The sequence below is a fragment of the Macaca mulatta genome, chromosome 20 (assembly GCF_049350105.2).
Source record: "Macaca mulatta isolate MMU2019108-1 chromosome 20, T2T-MMU8v2.0, whole genome shotgun sequence".
In the NCBI taxonomy this organism is placed as follows: Eukaryota; Metazoa; Chordata; class Mammalia; order Primates; family Cercopithecidae; genus Macaca; species Macaca mulatta.
Window position 1 is genome coordinate 21,055,462 of NC_133425.1, and position 12,811 is coordinate 21,068,272.

At 46.2% G+C, this 12,811-nt stretch overlaps 1 protein-coding gene across 2 annotated transcripts in view; it reads right to left on the reverse strand.

Annotated features, from left to right (window-relative positions):
* The window catches only part of DNAH3 (dynein axonemal heavy chain 3), a 212,967-nt gene extending 200,370 nt beyond the window's left edge, over positions 1-12,597 (reverse strand). Inside the window, exons 1-7 of one of the 2 annotated variants that reach the window (XM_077986427.1) lie at positions 12,346-12,597; positions 9,884-10,075; positions 9,049-9,477; positions 8,886-8,976; positions 6,176-6,420; positions 1,855-1,959; positions 1,052-1,277 (exon numbers count right to left, since the gene is read on the reverse strand). In XM_077986427.1, the coding sequence (XP_077842553.1) occupies positions 1,052-1,277; positions 1,855-1,959; positions 6,176-6,205 (361 nt within the window). In that variant the 5' untranslated portion in view covers positions 6,206-6,420; positions 8,886-8,976; positions 9,049-9,477; positions 9,884-10,075; positions 12,346-12,597. Of the gene's footprint in view, positions 1-1,051; positions 1,278-1,854; positions 1,960-6,175; positions 6,421-6,636; positions 6,732-8,885; positions 8,977-9,048; positions 9,478-9,883; positions 10,076-12,345 lie in introns of those variants that run through there. The other variant, XM_077986426.1, reaches the window with a different exon arrangement.
* Between the last annotated feature and the right edge of the window lie 214 nt (positions 12,598-12,811).

The window sequence follows — 12,811 nt, forward strand, 5'->3', positions numbered from 1 at the left end:
ACAAGGTGCTGTGGTAAGCAGCTTCCAAGATAGCCCCCAACGATCCCCATCTCCTGGTAACACCCCTTTGTAGTGTAATCCTCTCCCCTTGAGTATGGGCTAGAACTAGTGACTCCTAACAAACAGAATGTGGCAAAAGTGATAGGATGTCACTTCCAAGATTAAGTTCCAAAAAAAGCCTATGGGTTCTCTCTTGCTGTCTCTCTCTTTCTCTCTCCCTCCCTTGCTCTAAGGGAAGCCAGAAGCCATGTTGTGAGTTGTTCTAAGGGAGAGACCCATGTGGCAAGAAACTGGTGTCTATGGCTAACAGTCAGCAAGGACCTGATGACATGAGTGAGTTTGGAAGAGGATCCTTCCCTAGATGACTTTAGATGATGGTGGCCTTGGTGTATGCTTTGATTGCTAGTGAGGGGCCCTGAGTCAACACTACAAATTCAGTCATGCCCACATTCTTGCCCCCACTGAAACTGTAAGATAATAAATACTGGTCCTTTTAAGCCACAGAGTTTTGGAATAACTTATCATGCAGCAAACAGTAACACAAGTACATAGAACAGTGCCTGGTATATGTAAACTGTCTATAAATGTTAGCCATTTGCATTCATTTCCTCTATAGATAAGGAGGAGAGTGAGGCTTTACAAAGTTCTCCAAAGTTAGCTTCAGCAAAAGGGGAGCCAGGATCAGAACCCAGGAGTAAAAAATTCACTCCAGGCCGGGTGCAGTGGCTTATGCCTGTAATCCCAGCACTTTGGGAGGCTGAAGCGGGTGGATCACCTTAGGTCAGCAGTTTGAGACCAGCCTGGCCAACATAGTGAAACCCCGTCTCTATTAAAAATACAAAAAAAAAAAAAAATTAGCCTGTAGTCCTACCTACTCAGGAGTCTGAGGCAGGAGAATCACTTGGGCCCAGGAGGCGGAGGTTGCAGTGAGCCGAGATCATGCCACTGCACTCCAGCCTGGGCGACAGAGTGAGACTCCATCTAAAATAAATAAATAAATAAATAAATAATTCCCTCCAGAGCCCCAAGGGTATGACACTGCCACAAGTACCTGATGATGGCAGCCCCTGACCGGTCCTGTCCCTAGGGACATTGATGGTGGCCGGTTGGTACACCTTCAGCAGGTCTTTCAGCTTCAGGTCCTGGGCCATCAAGGAGTAGTTGTTGGCGATGGAATCACTGGGTCCACGGTGGTGATGCTGCTCTTTGAAGGGTGCAGCCAAGGTCCATGACGTGCGTTGCATCAAGGGCGGGTAAAAGCTGTGTGACATGATCGTCTACGAGGGAAGAAGTGCAGAGTGAGACCCAACGAGGAACATCTCCCCATGAGCCTGGGCTCTGTTTACATTGAGGCTCATGAGAGTTCCAAGTGCCTTATGCTATGTTTCTGCCTTCTGCACAGTAAGTGGAAAGACTTTCTGAACAGACACCAACTGTACTTCTCTGACCATTTTGAGCATGAATTCTGATGTCAGGGATAATAGTTTGCATTCACCAGTAACTCTGAGGCAGGTAATTGACATCTCTGGCCTTTATTCCTTATGGACATGAGTATAACGTAGGAACAATTACCTTCATTTTACAATGAAACATGCAGAAGTTCAGAGAGTTTAAATAACACGGCAGATCAGTGGATGGCCAGATTCTAACTCACCTTTGAACAATGGCATAGCTCTCTCTCCCACACTTCTGCAGCCTCTTCTGGGGGCAAACACGACCAAAGCTACTAATCCCACTTGTCAGGTCTGTTTAACTCCCCACCCCCAACGAGTACCTGCCAAATACCGAGAGAAGTGGGGAAAGCACTTCACCTTCTCACCCTCAACAGAAGAGCTGGCAGCCAGGTGTGCATACCTGATAGAGCCCAGACGGTTCCTCATTAGCAGAAGCAGGCAGAGGGGGCAGTTCTGGCTGCCCCTGGGAGTGGCTCATGTGATGTATGGAGTCACTTCTGGCGATCTGTGGGACATGGGAACAAAGCCACCCTTCAGAAATTAGGGAAGATTTGCAAGCCTCTGAGTTGGTTAGGACTAAAGAGGTCCCCAGGAAAGGTTTTAGGTCCAGAGCAAAACACCCCTATCACTCCCATCCATTATGTATGTTTCATTTATTTAAAAATTGACAGATAAGGGCCAGGTGCGGTGGCTCACACCGGTAATCCCACCAGTTTGGGAGGCCAGGGAGGGTGGATGACCTGAGATCAGGAGTTCAAGACCAGCCTGACCAATATGGTGAAATCCTATCTCTACTAAAAAACAAAAATTAGCCAGGCATGGTGGCGTGTGCCTGTAGTCTCAGCTACTTGGGAGGCTGAGACAGGAGAATTGCTTGAACTTGCGAGGCGGAGGTTGCAGTGAGCTGAGATTGCACTCTGAGATGTATTGAAGTGTATATACATTAAAGAGTGACTAAATCTAATTAGCATATGCATTACCTTGTATGGTTATTATCTTTGCAGTGAGAATACATCCACTCTCACAGCATTGTTCAAGAATAAAATATATTGGTAATTAGTCACCATGCTGTACAATAGATCTCTTGAAGTTATTCCTTCCATCTAACTGAAATTTTATATCCTGTGACCATCTCCCCAACCCTTCCACTCCTGTTTCTTTTTTTTTTTTTTTTTTTTGAGATGGAGTCTTGCTCTGTCACCCAGGCTGGAGAGCAGTGGCACTATCTCATCTCAATGCAACCTCCGCCTCCCGGGGTCAAGTGATTCTCCTCCCTCAGCCTCCCAAGTAGCTGGGATTGCAGGTGCCTGCCACCACACCCAGCTAATTTTGTATTTTTAGTAGAGATGGGGTTTCACCATGTTGGCCAGGTGGGTCTTGAACTCCTGGCCTCAAGTGATCTGCCCGCCTCGGCCTCCCAAAGTGCTGGGATTACAGGCATGAGCCACCATGCCTGGCCCCTGCCTCATTTTTTAATCATTCAGTGTCTCCTCCTCGGATTCCCTTCTATAAGCAAATGTGGATATTTTTCCCCTGTGGAAGAGTCCAAAATCTGAGGACATCCCCAGTACCCTACCCTCAGGTATGATTAAAGGCGGTGACTTTAAAAAAAATGGACTCGCATTTTTTTCTTTTTTCTTTCTTTTTTTTTTTTTTTTTTTTGAGACACACTCTGTCACCCAGGCTAGAGTGCAATGGTACAATCTTGGCTCCCTGCAACCTCTGCTTCCCGGATTCAAGCAACCCTCCCGCCTCAGCCTCCCAAGAAGCTGGATGGGTGCCCACTACCATGCCTGGCTAATTTTTATATTTTTAGTAGAGATGGGGTTTCACCATATTGGTCAGGCTGGTCTCGAACTCCTGACCTCAGGTGATCCACCCGCTTCGACCTCCCAAAGTGCTGGGATTACAGGCGTGAGCCACCCCACCAGGTGGACTCTTGCATTTTCACATGTACAAAACTCCAAAGAGAAATTCACGCAGGCAGTGGCACTGAATTTTCTGTGTATTTAACACACACATAAGCAACTCTTTATGCTTCCTGCAAAAAGGAAAAGTGTTATTTCAACAGTGTGGGTGTTGAGTCCTCCATTCCAACCAGTGAGTGCATACTGAGAAGCAAGCCTCAGGTAAGGGTAAACCTGTGGCTCCCATGGTCACTCTCAGATCCCAAGTGCCCCTCCACCTCTCCTGAGCAGAGATGAAAGTGACTGCATTATTGAATGAGATGACATGTGGTTTTGTCTGAAGACTCAGCCCCTATACGCAAAACAACCACTTCACCTGGGGCTAGTGATGGAGAAACTGCAATTTGTTCCAACACTGGAAGAAAAACTATTGGCCTGGACTTATTGAGAGGTGTTGCTGTTCAGCACTTTAAAGGTGGTTTGAAGGATTTTCAAGGGCAATTTTGGCTCTCTGTGATTTTCACCTTAGGCAATGACTTTGGACTTAACTCCTAGATAAGATGAGCCAACATTGTATCAATGTGATTTATTTGGTTGTGCAAATTATGACATGCAAGATCACTGATGAGGGGGGGATGAGGCAGGGGCATATGACTCAGCTATTAGCTGCCCCTCTGCCCCCAACCCCTTACAGATGACTCAAATTAACCATCATTATCTCTCCTCGAGCACCTACCTCATTAAATAACAACAGAAAAACAAGAACTGCAGCAATAATATCTACCATTATTCCAAACTATTATGTGCCAGGTACTGTACAACCTTACGAGATTTTTTTTATACCCACATTCTAGCTGAAGAAAATGAGGCAGAGAAGATCGGTAACACGTCCCAGCCATGTAATTGGCTGGCTTGCCTTCTAAGTCAGTGACTTTTTTATATTTTTATTTTTTATTTTTTTTTGAGACCAAGTTTTCGCTCTGTCGCCCAGGTTGGAGTGCAGTGACACGATCTCGGCACTGCAACTGCAACCTCCACCCCCTAGGTTTGAGCGATTCTCCTGCCTCAGCTTCCTTACTGCATTATGCAAATTGACAGATACGCTGTTCTTGGGATAATGAAGAAAGCAAACCGTGAGCATTTTGCAGAACACAATGGAAAGAAGGAGAACCTCTGTAGAAACAAATTAAAGAGAGCTATGTCATAGGCTCGGACTAAAACAAATACACACACAGTCATAAGTACGCTGGTAGCAGAAAGCATCCCAATCCGTGGATAAGGAGCACGTGGGGCACACACAGCATCAGCAGATCTAGGCATCAATTGCGGAACAGAGCAAAGAGTTTCCTTGGCTATACCTGGCTAAGAATCCTCTGTGGCACCTTCAAGAGGAGATGGAGATTCTCATAAGAACTAGCTGGTCGAGGCAAAATTGTTTGTTAAAAATATGAATGCTTGGCTAGGTGTGGTAGCTCATGTCTATAATCCCAGCACTTTGGGAGGCCGAGGCGGGTGGATCACTTGAGGCCAGGAGTTGGAGATCAGCCTGGCCAACATGGAGAAACCCCATCTCTACCAAAAATACAAAAATTAGCCAGGCGGTGGCGCACACCTGTAGTTCCAGCTACTCAGGAGAATGAGGCAGGAGAAGCACTTGAACCCAGGAAACAGAGGCTTCAGTGAGTGAAGATTGTGCCACTGCACTCTAGCCTGGGTGACAGAGAGAGACTATCTCAAAAAAAAAAAAAAAAAAAGAGAGAGAGAGAGAGAAAAGAAATTAATGCTTAAATCTTCTCTTTGGTAAATTTCAAGGAGCTTTTACTTCAGAGCATATTGGCTTAGTTATTATCTACAAATCCACTTTAGTTTTATTAAGTTTCAATTTAAAATGCTCCTCTGGGCACTTCACTGTATGGCAACGTGGTGATTCCACAGAGATACAACAGAGACTCAGGAACCTAGATTGGGTAGAACTGTCACTTTGGGCAGCTTATTGCTGATTACACATGTTGTATGCATGTTCTTCATGAAGGCAGTTTCCAAATGCTTGTCTGAGGACCTGCTACACAGAAATCACTCCAGTCTTAGATAAAAATATAGATTCCAGGGCCCCACTCCAGATTCTTCTGGATCAGAATCTAAGAGTGGGGGACCGAGACTCTCTGTTTTTAATTTTTTAAGACGCTCCCCAGAATATTCGGATGTTCAGCCACAGTCCAAAACTGATGGGTGGAATATATGGTCTAATGGGCGTGGAAGGGAAGGAAAAGGAAGAACGGGTGTCTATTCCTGAATTTTTCATAGCAAAACTTGAAGATTTCCAAAAGTCTAATTCAGCAAAAATGATATTTCAAAGCAGACAACAAAAAATGTGATGAATACACTTGTTCAGTCAAGGGCATCTAACATGCCAATTGGCCTATGATCAAAATATCCCCCTTCCCACATATTCCCAACACATTAAAAATACAGGTAGATCGGCCAGGTGCGGTGGCTCATGCCTGTAATCCCAGCACTTTGGGAGGCTGAGGAGGGCAGATCACCTGAGATCAGGAGTTTAAGACCAGCCTGACCAACATGGAGAAACCCCATCTCCACTAAAAATACAAAATTAGCCGGGTGTGGTGGCACATGCCTGTAATCCCAGCTACTCGGGAGGCTGAGGCAGGAGAATCACTTGAACCCGGGAGGCGGAGGTTGCAGTGAGCTGAGATCGCGCCATTGCCCTCCAGCCTGGGCAACAAAGAGCGAAACTCTGTCTCAAAAAAAAAAAAAATTGGGTAAAACAAGAAAAGTCTTAAAATTCACACCTACCTTCTGACATGAGCAATCCATGTCACCCATGGTGTTCACTCTAATTGTAGCTATTTTTTTAAAATGAACGAAGAGCTCTCAGCTTCTCCAGGGCTGTGCCTCTCCTATCCAGTTGCTCTGAAATTCACACTTCCTTATAGCATAATGGGGATGACACCAACAATGGAACTTTCCAGATGTTCTGAAAGCTCTGTTCATGAGGCTCCCTCTCTGAGGTCATAGACTTTGGCCCCCTGAGGAGTTCCCTGGTAGAAGAGGAGAGAAAGGGAAGCTAGAGATAAGGGGACAGCACTGTGTTTCTGCTGCGCTTTTAGCTCTGGTTCCTACTTCCCCAGCGGTGGCCACGCTTCCTTTCCCTCAAGTGTTTCTCTCTTGGAAATTTTCCAGAAACACACTGAGTTCACTGCAGAGGAAAGACTGAAGCAGAGTTACATATTAATACAGAGAAGAGGGAGACTCACCCCTCCAAACAACATCCTGGCAGCCCGAACTGTTCTCCCTCCTCCTGCCTGGACTCTAACGCTGGCAGTGCTTGTACGCAGGCACTGGGCACAGTAACCAAGTCTCGGCGTCTGTTGCTAAGGGAAGGAGGGGCCTCCGCAGTGCCCACATACAAGACTGGGCATGATCTAGCTCTATCAGCTGGTGTCTCCCTTTGCTGGAGCCCAGCTGGGCAGCAGGAAGTGTTGGTGACAGAAGGGAACATGGGAGGGTGTTTACCAATGTTCCGGGAATAACAGAGGCAGCAGCAATAAAAGACCTTTGGAGACATCAAAAAGCACAGAGTACGGTGGTTAATTTCTTGGGATCTACAGTTGGACAGGTCAGACTTCAGATCCTACTCTTCTCATTAATTAGCTGTGTGGTTTGGCAAGTTGCTTAATCTCTCCAAGTGTCCTTTCTGTCTGTAAAATGGCAATTATGTGAGTCTCTACTTCATAGGGTTGCTTTGAAGGGTTAACGGGATAACGTGTACAGAGCGATTTGCATATAGTAGAAGGATAACTGATATTTTCCCAGTTTTGCCCCGTTTTAACACTAAGACCTGCATCCTGCAAGCCATCTCAGTCCTGGGCAAACTGGGATAGTTCGATCACCCGACACAGTGGATGCTCTATAAATGTTGTGGCTAACACCAATATTACGATAAACACAGAAATACATGTGCACATACTCAAAAGTAACAATACTAGCTGCCATCCAAATAGTAAAAGCACATGTTCCATGGTCACTGTGAAGTTCTCTCAAAACCAAGTTAGACTTAATGAGTTTTTTTGGGTGCCATGCTTGCATATCTTGTTTTCTTTTTTCATTCAATTTCCCCCCAAACACCATGATATTCCTATTTTAAGGATAAGGAATAAAAACTGAGAGATATGGGCCGGGTGTCACGGCTCATGCCTGTAGTCCCAGCACTCTGGGAGGCTGAGGCAGGTGGATCACTGGAGGTCAGGAGTTCGAGACCAGCCTGACCAACATGGTGAAACCCCATCTCTACTAAAAATACAAAATTAGCCAAGCATGGTGGTAGGCACCTGTAATCCCAGCTACTAGGGAGGCTGAGGCAGGAGAATCACTTGAACCTGGGAGGGAGGTTGCAGTGAGCACAGATCATGCCACTGCACCCCAGCCTGAGCAACGAGAGCGAAACTCCATCTCAAAAAAAAAGAAAGAAAGAAAAGAAAAACAAACAAAAAAACTGAGAGATACATAACTTTCCTAAGTCAACTTGACTCATAAGTAGCACTGACACAATTGAAACCTATCCTGATGACTCTGAGTCCACTGCTCTTTCCATAAACTACCTGTCCAGAACACAAACACTCCCGAATTCTTAGGAAGAGCATTGCATAGCACAAAGTACTTCAATTTTCCCCCCTTTCCCACTCCTTCCTCAAAGCTGGGCTTTCCAGCCTTTCAAACTAACCCTGAGCTTCTCCATCTCTTAGATTTGTGCTGTTTATCATAAAGTATACATACGGTTTCAAATAGCATTTGGAATCAATGAGACAGTGGGAGGGCTGGAGGTTCTGGTTTAGACAGAAATGGGGAGATGACCAGGTCTCCTATACAGGGTGTGAAACCTCATGTCCCACCAAAAACAGCAACTGTAATCCAATGAAGTGAAAAATTAGAATGGGGCCAGGCGCAGGGGCTCATGCCTTTAATCCCAGCACTTTGGGATGCCAAGGCGGGTGGATCGCCTGAGGTCAGGAGTTTGAGACTAACCTGGCCAACATGGCAAAACCCTGTCTCTACTAAAAATACAAAAAATCAGCCGGGCGTGGTGGTGGGCACCTGTAATCCCAGCTTCTTGGGATGCTGAGGCAGGAGAATTGCATGAACACAGGAGGCGGAGGTTGCAGTGAGCAGAGATCACACCATTGCACTCCAGCCTGGACGACACAGCGAGACTCTGTCAAAAAAAAAAAATTAGAATGGACCTGATGTGGAGCCAATGGACCCTATGGCTCATGTGTGAGTAGGAGACATGCCACCATCTGAAATTTAGTGTGCTTTAAGTCTACTAGTGTTTAAAACTATCAAAACAATAATAATGGCTTCCACTTACTAAGCATATACTATCCCCCGGGACCTCTGCTAAGCACTTAGTAGACATCATGTCTTTGAATCTTCTCAACAACCTAGAATATAAATATCAGTATTATCACAAGTTTTAGGATTGAGGAAACTAATACATGAAACTAACCTGACCACAGTCACACAGCTAGGTCAGCAGGAAAGTTTGAACCTGGTTATGAAATTTGTTCCATGGCTTCAACCAAAAACCTACATGTAATCTGAGGAAAGATGAAAAATAAATAAAGTATCTGCCGAAGAGAATGAAAGCGACCTCCCCCAGGCCGCCTCACCTGTACCAGAATAGTTTGTTGTTTGACAACTTCATGTTGGATAACTTTTAAGAAGGGATATAGGCTTCCAGTTTCTCAATCCTCAATCTTCTTTGTCTTTCTTTCTTTCTTTTTTTTTTTTTTTTGAGATGGAGTCTCGCTCTGTCACCCAGACTGGAGTGCAGTGGTACGATCTCGGCTCACTGTAACCTCCAATCTCCTGGGTTCAAGTGATTCTCTTGCCTCAGCCTCCCCAGGTGTGTGCCAACACACCCGGCTTATTTTTATATTTTTAGTAGAGATGGGGTTTTGCCATGTTGGTCAGCCTGGTCTCGAACCCCTGACCTCAAGTGATCTGCCCGCCTTAGCCTCCCAAAGTGCTGGGATTTCAGGTATGAGCCACCATGCCCGGCCTTGTTTCTCAATCTTCTCAACTCCAAATGCACAGGGCTGCCAGACAAAACACAAGGTATCCAGTTAAATTAGAATTTCAAACAAACAATTTTTTAAGTAAAAGAATGTTTTAGGGCCGGGAGCAGTGGTTCACGCCTGTAATCCCAACACTTTGGAAGGCTGAGGCAGGCAGATCGCAAGGTCAGGAGTTCGAGACCAGCCTGACCAACATAATGAAACCCTTTCTCTACTAGAAATACAAAAATTAGCCAGGCGTGGCAGCACACGCCTATGCTGGTTGCAGTGAGCTGGGATAGCACCACGCTGCACTCCAGCCTAGGAGACAGAGCAAGACTTCGTCTCAAAAAAAAAAAGAAAAAAAAAAAAAAAAGAATGTTCTAGTATAAGCATGTCCCATTCAATACATGGGCTGTACTTGTACTAAAAAGTTACCCGTATTTACCTGAAATTCAGATTTAATTGAGTGTCCTGTGCTTTTATTTGCCAAATCTGCCAACATGGGGAGGAGAGGTCAGTGAGGTTCCAAGTTGTCCCCGTCTCTTGGTATCAACAGTTTAGGGTCTTAATCTGTCTCTAGAAAATTTTCACACATTTCTTATTCAGAGGCTGGTTCCTGGCAGCTCATTCCTGACACCTAAAATAGTTGTTTAAGCAGAGCAACAGTTTCAATCCTTGGAGGCTACTACAGCAAAATACCAAAGTCTGGGTGGCTTATAAACAATAGACATTTATTTCTCACTGCTCTGATGGCTGGAAGTTCACGACCAGGGTGCCAGGGTGGTCTGGTTCCAATGAAGGCCCCCTTCCATGTTGCAGCTGCCAACTTCTCACTGTATCCTCACATAGTGGAAAGTGGGGAAGAGAGCTCTCTGGGGTTTATTTTATATTTTATGTTATGTTATTTATTTAATTTTATTTTAATGAGCCAGGGTCTCACTTTGTTGCCCAGGCTGGAGTGCAGTGGTGCAATCTCAGCTCACTGCAGCCTCCACTGCCTGGGCTCAGGAAATCCTCCTGCCTCAGCCTCCCACGTAGCTGGGACTACAGGCGTGTGCCACCATGCCTGGCTAACTTTTGTATTTTTAGTACAGAAGGGGTTTTGCCATGTTGCCCAGGCTGGCTCGAACTCCTGGACTCAAGCAATCCATCCACCTCGGCCTCCCGAAGTGTTGGGATTATAAGTGTGAGCCACTGGGATCTCTTTTATAAGCGCCTAATCCCATTTAGGAGGGCTTCACCTTCATGACCTAATCACCTCCCAAAGGCCCCATGCCTAATCCCATCACACTATGGGTTAGGATTTCAACATCTGGATTTTAAAGGAACAAACATTCAGTCCATTGCAGCAAGTAATCGGGACAGCATAGGAGAGGCTGCACATGGATTTTTTTTCCCCAACCACTGTGTGTTCCTTGAGCGCTAAGTCCTGATGCTATGGAGAGATGCTGGGATCCCAGCCCTGGAGGAACGCATGATGTGGTGGAGGAAGCTGCTATCACACAAAGACAAGCAAAACTGCTGGCCCAGCCAAAACTGCCAGAGGTGGGAGGAATTCGAAGATTCACAGAGACGCCCCTAGATGGCACCCTTAAACAAAAATCCCAATGGAAACCCCAACTCAGCTTTCCAAAGCAACGTCCATTCAGGGAATGATGATTGCAGGGCTTTTTAATCTAAGGAAACACACACACACCCCACAAAAAACTGTATTTTCCTGGGTGTGGAACCCAGCATTTTGCAGCTGAACAAAGTGCATGACGCCAGACAAGATTGGCCAAAACTTAAGAATTTAGGGACTCTTGTCTGTCCTATCCCCACTATTAGCTCTTCTTTTCTGCTATTGTGGAAGAATTACAGCAGGATTCTGTGGTTTATCATCATCATCATCATCATCAATCATCACCCCAAGCTATTTCTCTATCCATTAGCCTGATTATTTCCAGAAACATTAGGTGGTAGAGGTAATAATACCAGCAAATATTTTTGAGCCCCTACTCTGTGCCTCAATAGGTGCTAAGTCCTCGACAGCCACTATTGCACCAGTCCTCCTACAACCCTGTGACTGCTTCTTTTTTTTTTTTTTTTTTTTTTTTGAGACAGGGTCTCACTCTGTTGCCCAGGCTGGAGTGCAGTGTCACTGCAAGTTCTACTTCCTGGGTTCAAGTGATTCTTCTGCCTCAGCCTCCCAAGTAGGTGGGATTACAGGTGCGCACCACCATGCCCGGGTAGTTTTTGTATTTTTAGTAGAGATGGGGTTTCACCATGTTGGCCAGGCTGGTCTGGAACTCCTGGCCTCAAGTGATCCACCCACCTCAGCCTCCCAAAGTGCTGGGATTACAGGCGTAAGCCATCATGCCCTGAAGCTTTTTGTTATCTAAAGACATATTCTCCAGGTTGCTATGGCCACAGGTCGGATAACACAAGTCCCCGTCTAGAAAGTGGCTGAGAACTGTGCAACAGCAGACCAAGGGTTGGGCTTATCCCTCTCCCTAAATTATGGTTGAAGCCATGACACAGTAAGTTGCCATCATGCTCTACGGCAGTGGTTCTCAACTTGGGATGATGGGACCTCCCAGGGGACATTTGGCAATATTTTGAGATACAACTGGAGGTTGGGGGGGCAGTGGTCTTGTAATGCCCCAGGGGACATTTGGCAATATTTTGAGACACAACTGGAGGTTGGGGGGCGCGGGGGCCTTGTAACTGGCATCTAATGGGTAGAGGCCAGGATGTTGCTAAACATTCTACAATCCACAGCTCAGAAACACAGAATTATCCCACCCCAAATGTCAATAGCATAATATTCAGAAATCTTACTCTATGGGGCAGATTTGGGGTCAGGGGAAACACGGGTTCCTGCTCCCACTTGGATCCTTGCAAACTGAGGAATTGGGGTTGATTTACCTTGCCTCTCTCAGCCTGGACTTTCTCATGTGTAAAATGGAGATCTAATCCATCTGAAAGGATCTCACTGGCTTATGACATTTGCATTTGAGGAGTCATGGTTAAAAACTTCCAGTCAGGGTGATACTTCATCTCGTGTGTCTTGAGCTCCAGAGACGTTCCAGAGCAGCTGGTTTTAGGGATACGGAAGGGGAAACCCTGAGACCCCTGGAAAACTCGTTCTCAGCTGCCAGTCGGCCTGTCTTGAAGGTGGTCTGAACTTTCTCACTCCAAGCCAGTCGTGTGGGAAGGGACACTCTCTGAGCCTCAGTTTCCTCATCTGTCAACCTCTCCGGGCGTGTCTCCAGTGGCTCCGAAAGCCAGTGGGAGCGAGCGCGCCGGCACAGGCTTGGGCGCGAGACCTTGGCGCGCTTTTGCCGGATCCTTCCGGCCACGGGCGGGGCGAGCCCAGCGGAGCAGAGCCGAG